Raw genomic sequence first — 13,643 nt, 5'->3', positions numbered from 1 at the left:
GGCGCATGCGCAGTTCAGATCTTTGGCCGGGAGACAAGGAGGGACACAAGGCAAGTCTATGGAGCAGCGTGCACCCGCACAGACACCGTGGGACATGAGAGAAGAGGAGGACAGAGGAGTCAGCGCTGGATCGGAGACCGGCACCAGCGCTGGAGAGACGGCTGAAAACTACAGGAAAGAAGAAGGAGATCGGATCAAGAGGCATCATTTAAGGTAAGTCCTTACAGTAACTTGGGGGTGGAGGGGAGTTATCCTTTAATGTCACTTTAACCCTTGCAGTGGGGTGGTACCACACTGCAAAGGTTAATAAAAAAAAATTCCTGAAGTTCTTCTTTAAGGAGCATTGGTGATCTGGCTCCTGGGACTTGTGCAGCCCTGGGTTCTGAGAAATTAAATTTCTGAGAATTTTCTTGGTTGTAAAGGAAAACAAAGCTAGCTATAAAAAACCTGACATGGGTTCTAACCCTTTTCTATTCTACCCAAGACTTTTTCTCCTTGTTGCGGTTTCGTGCACATGTAATTGCCGAATGATATAATGCCTTCTAAACTATATTAACAGGCCCCTCTAAATACAGGAGAAGGGCCCCAACGTGCCTTTTTTAGCCTTTTCTTTATACATTATTTTTAGATCCAATCCCTCTTCTTTGCAGTTTGAAAGGCTTTCCACTACGAATGGTGCATTTACAATGTCTATGCTATACTGACTGGGGAAGCATCTGTTTTTTGCATATAGCCTGCTGGTACTTTAAGGATCCTGCACTTTTACTATGCATTACGCATGGTACTTGTCCCTTCAGCTTCTGCAAAAATGCCAAAATTGTGGGTTACTATCCCTGAACTCAAGTGCCATTTCCAGCAGCATGGTCTGCAGCCTCCCATAACTGTGTTACACTCCTCAACACAAGGGCCATTTCTGACAGCATGGTCTGCAGTCTCCGACAACCATGATACCATTACTGAACACACATTCCATTTCCATTAGCATGGTCTGCAGTCTCACACATCTGTGATACCATTACTGAACGCAAGTGCCATGCCCAACAGCATGGTCTGCAGTCTCCCACAACCATGATACCATTACTGAACGCAAGTGCCATGCCCAACAGCATGGTCTGCAGTCTCCCACAACCATGATACCATTACTGAACGCAAGTGCCATGCCCAACAGCATGGTCTGCAGTCTCCCACAACCATGATACCATTACTGAACACACATTCCATTTCCATTAGCATGGTCTGCAGTCTCCCACAACCATGATACCATTACTGAACACACATTCCATTTCCATTAGCATGGTCTGCAGTCTCCCACAACCATGATACCATTACTGAACGCAAGTGCCATGCCCAACAGCATGGTCTGCAGTCTCCCACAACCATGATACCATTACTGAACACAAGTGCCATGTCCAACAACATGGTATGCAGTCTCCCACAACCATGATACCATTACTGAACACAAGTGTCATGCCCAACAGCATGGTCTGCAGTCTCCCACAACTGTGATACCATTATTGAACACAAGTTCAATTTTTATTAGCATGGTCTGCAGTTGTGTTAACACTCCTTATCACATGTGCCATGTCCGGCAGCATGGTCTACAGTCTCACAATTGTGTTAACATTCCTGAACACAAGTGCAATGTCCAGCAGCATGGTCTGTAGCCTCACACAGCTATGTTACCATCCCGCTGCACTGTGATTAAGTTGCTAATTTAGCCCAATGTAGAGCAAGTCTCCCATCTCCAAAGTGTGCTCTGCTGTGATGGCCAGGAACAGCTTGTTCACAGCAAAAGCTGAATGTATAAGTAGGTAAGGGAGACTGCAGACTGGGCTTATTGATGAGAGCATTTTTCAAATTGGTCACACACTCAGCTTACAATATGTCCAGTCAACGATATCTACCAAGATCTGAGGGGGGGCCCTTCCTAAACAGTCCATTTGTAGTATACACGAACAGTTAGACCAACACACTACACAGATATTAGTATTTGTGGATTTGACAGATGAAAATAGGACAATGTGTCCTTAGCTTTAGACTTTGTTTTAAAAGTTACCGGGACCAGTAAAAAAAAAAATGTCCAAAGTGCAGCACAACCTAGAACCACTAGATGGACCTATGCACTTAAAATAAACATTAATGTAAACATTCTGCCTAAGAACACACACCATAAAAGGAATGTTTCCAAAAAAGCTTATTTTCGTGTTGTTCACTGATTTAGTTTAATTTTCAGAGACTTCATGGTTAAGCCACAGGGACTCGGGGGTCCAGATTTGAAGGCCTTTTTAGAGGAATGGTGGATGGGACTTCTTGAGGGTCCCTGGTAACTCGATTCATGGAGGTACCAAGCAACAAGCTGGTTCTTTGGTCTTAGAGGCTTTTGTGTGTGTTCGGTGAGGAGCGTCACGAGTGAAGAATCCTACAAATGGAAGAGTCTGTTTCCAGACGTCATTGGTAATTGGCATAAAACAATACAGCCCACATGTTTCGTGGGTTGCCATTTGTCCTGTCTGCAGTGAACACCCTCTTTGAAAGACGTGAATTTTGCATTACAGGAGTACGGGAGTGACACCCCGGAGCAATTCATAGTCCCCCGGATATGGTCTCCCAAAGCCATTCCACGGCAGACTCCATGCAAATTGCAAAGAGCCTTGCAGAAGGAAGAACATAAATTCCCCCCAAATACGCTGGCTGTATATTTCTACTTCTATGTATATGATAGGGAGGCGCTCTTCACCACAAACAATCAAAAACTTGTAATCAAAGAGGCATTTAGAATAGCCTTTTGGATGAGAAACATGAGAAAGAAACATGAAGTGATGATAAATCTTTCAATGAAGACTTTCTTCAGACTCTGACCCTCTAACCCTTCCATACTCTGTCTATAACTACAAAAATGTATTGGCTGGAAGTCCACCTTGGGGCATAAAGTTTTTGTGACGTGTGATTCCATCTTTACATATTTGGCCAAGCCTGTTATTGTTAAAGGTGAACTATGAGATAAGTGCTTTTCACTCACCTCATAGTTCTATCCGACCTGTGACAATGAGACTGTCACAGGTCGGCTCAGTAGATCGGGAGGTGAGCGAACACATACCGGCGTTCGCTCACCTCTCGATCCTGTCACGGCTCTCTGCCGTGACAGGGGAGGGGCTGGATTCCCCTCTCCCCGATCCGCCAGCGCTGACGGACGGGGGAGGGGGCGGGTACAGCTGGCTCTGCCTCTAGATAGGCAGAGCCAGCTGTCACTCACGCAGCTGGGCGGATCTCGACATCGATGTCGGGATCCGCTCCGGCTGTGGCGTCTCAGTATACCGCGAGCTGTAGCTCTAGGGTGACGGGAGGACGCTAGTTTGTGTCCTCCCGTTACCCTAAGGAGAACTATGGGGAAAAGCCCTGACCCCATAGTTCTCCTTTAAAATTTATACAGGAAATATTTCATTTGTTCTTATCCGCTTTGTTCTGTCTGTTTACTGTGATCTGTAACTGACAGTGGAACATTTACATCCACACACATTTTGAGAGCATGTGACAGTCTGTCTCTGCTTATCCGCAGCTAATATATTGGTGACTAAGGGAATATAATATAATATGAATGTTCTCTGTCCGGCAAAAGATATTAAGGTTAAATGTAGTTTGCAAAATAGAATACCTTACAATAATGGTGCCTCTCCAAATTGTGTAAATAGAAAATCGATCTGCACCAAAATCTGAGCAAAGCAGAATTGTCGTTTTAACTGTACATAGTTCTCCAGTTTTCTTCTATCTAAAGTTAGAGTATAAAATCTAATACACAGAGGTGTACGAACACGTTTTTCTATTTTGATTATTCTTTTTACTCTCTACCTCCTTTCCGGTTGAAGTTGAATTGCAGATTAGTCTTACTGCTTATCCGCGCTGTGTTATTGACCAGTACCCTCCGATACTCGCCTACTGTTACCCGGGTTAGTGTCAGGACCAGCCGTGACTGCTTGTTATTGTAACCAGATGATCATAATTCATTCCACCAGACTCAGTCCAGTTTTAACTGTGCGTATCTGTGAGTTTTGTATGTTCATCTCGGTCCCCGAGTTGTGCTACAAAAGAAAAAGTTCAGGCAATGTTTTGACTGTGCTAGTTGAAGTTCTCCAGGTCAGTACGGTACAGCATCATCTTTGTGGACCTCAGGGAGTAGATCCTGGCCTTCTCGGGTTTCCAGAACAACCCATGGCCTCTCTTCTTGTCCGCTCTCGCTCTAGACCTCGGTTTCACGTATTTTCCGTTCAGATTGGTTCCGCCGCAGGTAGCTTTCCACCACCCCCCTGCAAAAAGAAAAAAAAAAAGGTAAAAAGAGAATAAATAAAACTTTTTTTAAAGTTTTTCAGCCCATAATAAAAATCGGGGTAGGGTATTAGAACAGTGTACAAATCTAATCCTATACATCTAATAAAAAAAAAATATATAAAAATGATTATTGTATTTAAATTAGTCAAAAGAGTTAATGTCATGTATAACTGTTGCATTCTGGCTTGGGCATCAATGACCTCTGGGTCTAGCTGGAGCCTGCATAAAATACAAGGTTTTTTTTGCCCAATACAAAGGATTCACAGTAGCTCCTATTTTTTAAGAAACATTGTTCTTTGTATGTGCACTGTGAGTGCACACAGAAAGAAATACTCTCTCTGAGTCACAGATATTTACCAACAAAGTCATGTGGTCACCACGTCGTAGATGACCAATAAAAGTGGTTCCCTATCGTTAATCTGCCTGTGGATGGAATGGGCAGTGTGCACCTATATGAAGGATTTTTGGCCTTTGTCTGTGCAGCTCCATTTATGAGAGGGCTTTGCTGGTGCTGGGAATCTTTGTTGGTCATAGGGTGTTCTCACTCTAGGTGTTTTAACCATGCCTTGGCATGGTTCTCCCCCTTACTCTAGTTTGTGTAGCGTGAGTCCCCTGAACTTTGCATGGGCATGGTTAAGGTCTCGTTCACACCTAGGCGTATTGCATATGCGCGTCTGGCGCGCGTTTTTTTTTTACCGCGATTCGCGGTAAAAAAGTCGCGCGGTTCCGAAGGCTACTTGGCTGTATCCCAATGGAAACGCGCAACAAAACGGCCCAAAGTAGTACCTGCACCTTTTCAGGCGTGGGCCGTTTTGTAGCGCGTTAGGGACGGGCGGAAATACGCCAAGGTGGGAACGAGACCATTGAATACAATGGGATTTATATTTTTGAGCGTTTTGTAGAGCGTTCGTCGAGCGTAGAACGCGCTACAAAACGTTGAGGTGTGAATGAGGGCTTATGTACTGCTTGCAAGGGGTGGTCTGGGGCATGCTTCAATTGGATGTCCAGTACGGTTCTGTGCCTGTGTACAGAAATCTCAATGATCATTGAGCACGGAAGGATGGATCGCTGTGATTTAGCTGGCATAGGAGATGCTGTAAACATGCCCAGGAATGCTTCCTCATAGCACAGTGTAAGCACACACCTGCGAGGGAGGGAGGACAATAATACTCAGGCAGGGTTTGGTTGAACCATGCAGAGTGTGAGTACACCCTAAGAGGAGGTTTCTGTGACCTAAATGAATTTGGAAACCTCACCTGATGATGATTCGGAGGGACATTTGAGGTGCTGCGGGTGGTGATCGCTGGTAGAGAATAGGAGTGGTGTGTATTCAGGTAGAGCACTGGGAATGTTCCCAAGAACCTGGGAGACTTGAATTGTGTAACTCGTATCTTGGTTCCAGAGCGTAAACAAGTACTCCACAAACCGAGTGTTGTACTTCCAGTCCTGGAGCTCGATGTGCAGAATGTAATCTGCTTGCTGACTCAGGGAGTAGATATTCTTCAGCCCTAGCCAAAATTCTCCTAGAAAAGCAAAACAAAGTTTAAAAGAGGACCTGTTAGTCACAAATGCCATGGGTGCATAAACATCTGTAGAATTTATGAGCCACTTGGTCCAATCTAGAAGCTGACAGGTGACCTGTTTCTATTATGACATTCCAGTCAGCGGGAGGTCCACCTTAAATTATATTGAAAGGCAAGATTTATTTAATTATTTTATTTAAGTAAGCTTGCCATAAGTGAAATCCAAGTTGACCTTCTGAAAATGCTATATGCCTGGATGACATGCTGATTCAATACCTTCAGTGACTGAGACACCAACTCAAACCAAGTCTGCAGATTTCCAGTTCTTGTCTTCACCTAGCTACATGCTTATCCAAGGGTAATGACTCATTAAATGAAACCTTTGCTGACAGAAATACATGATCTTCATTGCTGACCTCCTTCCAAAAATACTAGCTGCCTCGCATATTAGTAGTTCTGGGTAAATGACCTGTATTCTTGTTCCAGGTCATTGGCCAAGTGTATATATATTGAACAACCAAGCAGATAGCATTTTCAGAAGGATAGTTCAGCAATGGAGGCCTACAACCTGACTAACTATGTAACTATATTTTTTCAGCACATGATTCCATATGGCTACCCCACAGTGCAAATTTCATTCTTGCTGGAATTTGAGCCGTTGGTGCCCCTGCCGGCATTCCCCGGTTTGATTTTTCAATTGACTTTTGTCAAAGGAGTTGGGCGGAAAATTATCAGCTGTATCGTGCCTGTATCCAATCGGCTCCATACACCCGCAGCTGCTGAATACAATGGCCAACAGTGGGGTCCCCCTATGCACACTGTTTAGCGTGGATAGGGGAATCCAATTATTTCTCTTGTTCAGTCCGCAGGAGGTGGAGGAACATGTTTATTGGCACTTTTCTCTGTCACCTTTCTTGTTGAGTCCCCAATAATTTAATGAGGCTCAATATGGAGTTCTGGCTTTCTTATTCCTATCTGTCACTCAGCTGGTCATTTATCCTGGGGACCATTGTCACCGTGACTGAGGAAAAATCCCAGAATTTTGAGGTAATGGAACGGGAATAGAAATTATTATTATTTACTGGTATTTATATAACGCTGACAATTTACACAGCGCTTTACATAGTTGCACATTCACATCAGCCCCTGCCCTCAAGGAGCTTACTATCTAAGGTCCCTATCTCACATGCATACATGCAAGGGCCAATTTAGACAGGAGCCAATTAACCTTCCAGCATGGCTTTCGAGAGTTCTAGCAGATGGTGTCCTGTCTGGGACTTGAACCGGGGACCCTCAATGCTGCAAGGCCGAAGGACATACTGCATATCTAATGGGAATTCGCTTCCTTTACAAAGATCGTCTCTCGCTTCCTGTTTTATCTCGAGAAAGGAATTCAGTCCTAAAAAGGAAACAAGAAAACTAACAGGGATTTTTTACCCACTCCTTATCTAAACCTGAAAACATAGTTTTATGAATAGCCTTTTGTGTGAAAGCTTCTGGGGCTTTTTGCAACAGATTACATTTGAGATAAGCTTTTGACTGTGCGGTGTGATCATTTGCTACACGCAGTTGAATTGCTGCCTGTAAACCCTCCGATAACTTTGAATAATTGCTTGGATTAATCGGCACCAAAAAAGCCATCGCAGTGGGGAACTATAATGGTGCAGAATCAGTAACTTGCAGTTGGTGAAGCATATCTTAGGGCCTATTTACACTTGGCTGTATTCATGCGGCACAGCTCATGCATTTTGCTGCATGGAGATGCATTGCAAGTAGAAATCCTATTATTTCCCATGCGGCTAGTTCACATGCATGCAATGCAGCTTAGTGTGAAAGGAAAACTATATGGGCTCATTCACATTGGCACGTATGTATTGGCACATGTGATCCATGCACACGGAACAGTTTTGATCCGGTCTGCACCTGCTCCGCGCTTGGTGTGAACTAGCCCTAAACAGAAAAAACAATGCACTTCAATGTGCATTGTTCAGACTATTGCGGGGACCGTGCGATACAAAACCACGTGGCCCCTGCAAATAGTGCAATCGCAGTAATACGGCGGATTCCGCTCGTTCGCGGCTATATAATAGCCCCAAACGAGCGGAATCCGTGCAGTTCCACATATAGCACTTGCGTCCGCATGGAAAACCGCACGTCAAACGCAAACGCTGTATGTGAATGGAGCCTAAGAACATTTTTAGCAAATGCAGAAAATACCTGTTGATCCTGCTGTAAGGGCCGATTTACACCATCTGCGTTGGATCTGCGCCGGTCATTGTTTACAGCACAGCCCCAACGCAAGGCAAGGCAGTTTGCCTCGTCACAGTTGGTGTGCATTCACATCGCGGTAGTAACGCGGTGTTGTGTGCCCTACTTTTTTTTAACGCAGTGGGATGTGACGCGGTACAACTGCCTCGCCCCCTGCTGTGCCCATAGAACTGAATGGAATGTCACTTTTGACATGTCAATAAACTTCTAACAAAAAAAAAGCACACAGTGCGATGCGCTGGGATCAGCGCTTTGGCAATGTGCCGGCGTCTGGTGTGAATGGGCCCTAAATGCAGTGTCCTTGTTGCTTCCAGTGAGCTGAACTGATATATCAAACAATGTTATCTTCATTCCAAGTTATCTACTGTAAACTAGTAATTCCTCTGCCCCCCCCTCCTCATGTAATGGAGGGGCAGAAAGGATGATGTGTATGTAGTCCTGCTTTAGGATTACAACTATGGCTTCCTACAGTACAGGAGTGAGTGTTGTCACCCTAGCACAGTGCAGAAGAAAATAGAAGGTAAAAATGCCTGAAAAAAAATAAAACTAATGCAGCCACCACATCTAAGGACTGGTAAGCTGTATTATGTAACATTTCTGTTTTGGTGCTTGGATACACTTTATATCAAGAATTCCTTTTTATATTCATAAAGGCTTGCATGCAAAATGGTCCTGTTCACTCATCACGTGCAGCGAGTGCCGTGTAATGAACAAGTGTGTTTTGACCCAGTCAAGTTCCTCTGGTAAAGTATGTCATTCACGCCTGATTTGTTTGTATGAGTTGGTTTCGGGTCTCGGAGCAATGATTAATACTACGGCAAACAAAGGCGTTTCAGTCTGACCCAGCAATGTCCTTCCTGATTGGCTAACTGAGGTTGCACGATGGGTTTTAAAAAATGTGTTTAACTTTTTAGATAAATGGAAAGGATACATTGACTTCATGATGTAATAAGAATGTGTGGTGGGGTCAGGTATTTCTCATGCAATAGGGGGGAGTTGAGGATTGAGATTGTACAATTTTCCTATACCAATATACATTTAAAGCTAAAGTCCAGGCAGATATAAATGGCGGAGAATCGGTACATATCAGTGATATGTTCCGATCCTCTGTGCAGAGCAAACACCGAGCTATCAGCTGATCACTCCAGTATTTGTAAATAACTGGGGACACATAGTAACATGTGTCTCCAGTTATGAATGAACGGGAAGTGCTTTACATCATTTCCTGTTCATTCATGAGTTTCTGAACAGGGAGTAGCACTCTGTACAGAGGCTTCTACCCATTCAGAAACTGGATGATAGTAAATATTTTCTGAATGATTGGGAAGCCTCTGTACTTTCCATTCATCTCGAACAGTCTGCAGAAAAAGTGATTGAGGACTCTGTCCTTCAATGCAGTACACAGTGCTGGGAGCATGCTGTTTCTTTGTTGTTCAGTCCTCAAGCTGGGGGTGTGTCTTGGGCCAAGTTGCATAGGGTGCCTATGTCATGGATCTGGCTATGCTTTCTGTCAGGGTTACCTGTCTCGCAAGACAGGCTGAACATTCTTGCTTTGGCAGATAAGACAATTCACGTTTGTATTCCAATTGTCTTTTTACCTGCCCAGTTTTTTTTTAAATGTGGGGCTTTCTAATAAGAAAGACCAGCACTGCCTGCATGAGTGTTTGTAGGAGTAGGAGTGTTTGGGCAGCCTTTGTAGGACTGCCCAAGCCAAACAGTCCTCTCTTTTCTAAGGGGGATTATCTTTGCTGTGATATAGGAGTGTGTAGTCTGATCTACCCTGCTCTTTATATTTCCCAGAAAAGCTAGAGCAAGTCAATGCTTGGTACTCCCCCCACCTGCTGTCTGCGTGTAGCAAATATAAATATATGCATGTGTAGCCTGATTAAAGGGAAATATAAAACAGTTTCTTGGAATTGTACATAACAATTTAAACATAAAAGGACTGTACAGTGCATTTAAGTATTTTAGGTTGAACACAGGGAGTAGCTGGCGTGACTCAGCAGGGACTACATGAAAGGGTTTGCTTGCAGGACAGTACTGGAAGGATTTGATTACGAAATTAAACTCACCGCCGAGGTCACCGAAACCGTTGCTGTAATCTTCCCAAGTCTGGTTAAAATCCACGGAGCCATCTGCTCTTCTCTGGATCACCGTCCATGCCACATCTTAAAGGGATAAAGGATAATATAGGAGTGATATATAGAAAAATTAAACTAGCTAACAAGAGTAGCTAGTCGAAGAGGTTAACAAGGGATCAGGACAAGCAATTCAATTGCAAAAAATATTAGTTTATTAGACGAATATCATTAAGAACACAGCCATTAATTCACTAACTATCATTAAAAACAGTAAAGCATGACGTTCAATAATGGATCTTCTAATATGCAATTAGATCAAATAAAGTGCGCTTGTTTGTATTATACATGTACATCTGGACCATGTGGGAGAGAAGTATTCTACTTTGGTGTGATCACACCTTTCTGACTCCTACCGCTGAAAACCTCTACACATGTAGTATCACTTGCAGGTGCAAGGTAATAATTGCCATTGATATAATATAATATAGGAGTGACTTTGGGTGAAACAGAAAAGGATGCAAAAACCTAAAGCATATGTAGATGCCCGTCTGTTCTTCGAACAAATATCATCTCCACCCAAAACGTATATATTATGATGCACTAATAAATAGGGCTGCAATTAATCATGATTTTCATAATCGATTAGTTGACCGAGAATTTTTTCGATCGGATAAAAAATGTTTTTATAATACCATCCTTAATTATAAATAAAATACACAAATGGAGTACTACAAACATAAAGTTAGCTTCAGAATAAAACTTTGCACAATTTCTTGCAATCGCACTGCACTGGAAAGCACGGCATCTCGGTACTGTGCGTTCCAGTGCGGGCGATCACACTGTGGGTGGGAGGCGCGTTTGGGGGGCCATTGAAAGGAATAGCACTGCAACGCAGAAGTTGCTGGGCCGAAACCGAAAATGACTTGTTTCCCACCTTTTTATCATTTAAAAAAAAATTATTATTGTATTGTAAGCACATGGCGCTTGCATACCTTTAGTCAGGGAATGACGGCTGCCAGTGGCAAGATTCCGCAGACGGCAGCTAAATGTAAATACAGCAGGTAGTGGGCTGGTGCAATAGCCAGCCTGCTATTGGCCATTTCAAATTGCAATAGCAGGCTGACTATTGCACCCGCCCACTGCTCGCTGTGCCCTCCTCCCAGTGCGGAGGAGAGAGCTAGGGGATCCAACCAACTGATTGTGAGAATAGTTGTCAACTATTATCAATATCAACCGATTAGTTGGTTGCTGCCCTACTAATACATTCCTGTATCTCTCCAAGGATTCTGGTGGTAAGATATGTTTGCTAAAATTCCCAGAACTGAATGGCACGGATAGAGTGATGAGCCCCCTTCCCCATTGCATTCTTCATAATATAGAATAAATATACGATAGGGGAGTTGCTTCTTGCTGTCATGGCTGCCATTAATGGGTTGGGCACATTACAGCAAAGTTATGCTGTTTTGCAATTATCTTAAAGTGAATCTGTACAATAAAACGACAACCCATGCACAGTGAGCTAACTCTAAGAAGAAAAATCTGGGGTGTCTATCATGCATATAATGACTTAATTTAATGGGGACATTATTTGGCCATCCCCCTTCCTGCTTCCTGTGCTTTTCTGTTGGTCACTTAGTGTGGTATACGGCCTCACTGACCAAAATCAGGGCACAGAAGGGTGGCGGATGTGGGACCAAGGTCAGAAGAAGTCAGTATCTGCATGGCAGAGCACTGTGTTTTTTTAAGCTTTTGGACACTCCAGAGAACTCAAGCTACATGGTGTGGCCAAACGTTTGTGGACCCCTGACCACCTATTTGAGCTTGTTGCACTTCCCATTCCAAAACGATGGACATTAATATGGAGTTTGCGTAGCAGAGGAAAAACTCCAGTCTTGGAGTTTTCAGAAAGCAGCAGGTAGAATGTAAACAGCAATTTTAAAATGTACAGTTTAAGCCATCACAGAAGAGGAGAAGGCTATAGCGTCCATGAAGGGACAGGGGCTGTGCTAGGGAATTGACTAGCCAGGTTTTCTGGATTGTGTAAATGCCCAGTGCAAGTGAACACAACATCATTTAGGAGAAGCTTTTAGCACTAGTTTTTTTTAATTTAGCGAAAAGGTCTCTTCAAGAATGGGGCTTGTTGCTCTTTCTGAGACTAACCTGGAGTAATTTCACAGTAGACTCTGAATTCTGTGCCGTTGGTGGGTCTGATGGTATAGATTCCACTCATCTTCTCCCCCATATTGTAGACATCATTGCAGTCTCGTGGGTGATCTGAAATGTCAAACATTGGTGTAAAATCTGTTCGGTTATATCATAAAGAGTTGGGGGTGGGGGTTCCATCTTTTGACTAGCAGAAAACTTCCTCCTCTGATTCATGGTGATTAGCACTTGCCTGTGTTTGACCTAAACAGTATGTTTGTCTATCTATAGCATTGTAGGAAAAGCCAACACACCAAAGTTGCCTCTCTATGGATTATGCCTTTTTGCTTTGTTCCTACATCAGCCCAAGAAAAACTTTGGCCCAGTGGTGTGCAGTTTTAATGACAGTGGGTAAATGTCTCCCAACCATGAGCCCTTTCTGATGAATCATAAACTGAGCTGATCAGCCCCAATGGATGCCATGTCATGCCTCGTTTCATTTACCGTTTGGCTTAGGTGTCTGGTCTGCTGACTGGTTGGAATATGAAGACTTGGGGGTATCCAGTTTGTGACTGGCAGGTGAACTTTTGACACTCTCGTAAAGGCTGGAATTGCTGAGCTGTAAGAGAGAAAGAGATGATCCAAACCATTGTTTTAAATGGAGCTGCTGTGAGTTTGCATGCAGGATAGGAATCCTAAAGGAATTACATATGATAGTAGTTCCCTTCTTTGATGAAAAGAAATCTATACTTGGACATGACTTCTGCAAAACACATGTGATAATCCGAGGGTAATTGTGCAATAATAATGTTTAAATCTGAACTCCGGCCCTCCCTTTAAGCATGCACAGTTGTACAGGCCCCTCTTCTGTATAGAAACTGCTTACTCTGCATGCTATGAGCTTCATACGGTGTGAGTTAGGAGCTACCGCAATTAAAATAGCGCCCATCTTATTTCCTGCATCATCTAGCACTGTCCTCCTCAGCCTGACTGTCCCTAGCCCACCCCTTGCGTTCATTGGATTTCGGTTTGGTCATGGAGGACTAACATTACCTATTGTCCTTACCTAGCATGCAAGTACAGTTTACCATGAAATGCCCACTCCTCCAGGCTTAAGTTGGCCATGCATTCTGCAAATTACAGCTCATTCTTGCAGGAACTGGCCAAAATTCGCATCAGGTGTGTCGCCGTCTGCATCCCTCCGGGCTTGTTTCCACCAGCCCGTACGCTCGTCACACTGTCCCCTGCCCAAAACGCAAGGGATTGCATACACAAAGTCTCCTTGCGAGAGGGAACACGCCCCCCC

General features: G+C 43.8%; 2 protein-coding genes across 3 annotated transcripts in view; one reads left to right on the top strand and one right to left on the bottom strand.

Annotated features, from left to right (window-relative positions):
* DOCK7 (dedicator of cytokinesis 7) overlaps positions 1–13,643 on the top strand; it is a 151,189-nt gene that overhangs the window by 50,066 nt on the left and 87,480 nt on the right. The window lies entirely within an intron of this gene.
* Positions 4,109–13,643, bottom strand: part of ANGPTL3 (angiopoietin like 3) — a 13,469-nt gene continuing 3,934 nt past the window's right edge. Inside the window, exons 3-7 of the mRNA XM_018553851.1 lie at positions 12,842–12,956; positions 12,356–12,469; positions 10,187–10,282; positions 5,580–5,846; positions 4,109–4,301 (exon numbers count right to left, since the gene is read on the bottom strand). Of these exons, the coding sequence (XP_018409353.1) occupies positions 4,114–4,301; positions 5,580–5,846; positions 10,187–10,282; positions 12,356–12,469; positions 12,842–12,956 (780 nt within the window). The 3' untranslated portion in view covers positions 4,109–4,113. The remainder of the gene's footprint in view (positions 4,302–5,579; positions 5,847–10,186; positions 10,283–12,355; positions 12,470–12,841; positions 12,957–13,643) is intronic.

This window comes from Nanorana parkeri, unplaced genomic scaffold (assembly GCF_000935625.1).
Source record: "Nanorana parkeri isolate BGI_ZX_2015 unplaced genomic scaffold, ASM93562v1 scaffold131, whole genome shotgun sequence".
NCBI lineage: Eukaryota > Metazoa > Chordata > Amphibia > Anura > Dicroglossidae > Nanorana > Nanorana parkeri.
This window is presented reverse-complemented; position numbering and strand designations above follow the sequence as displayed.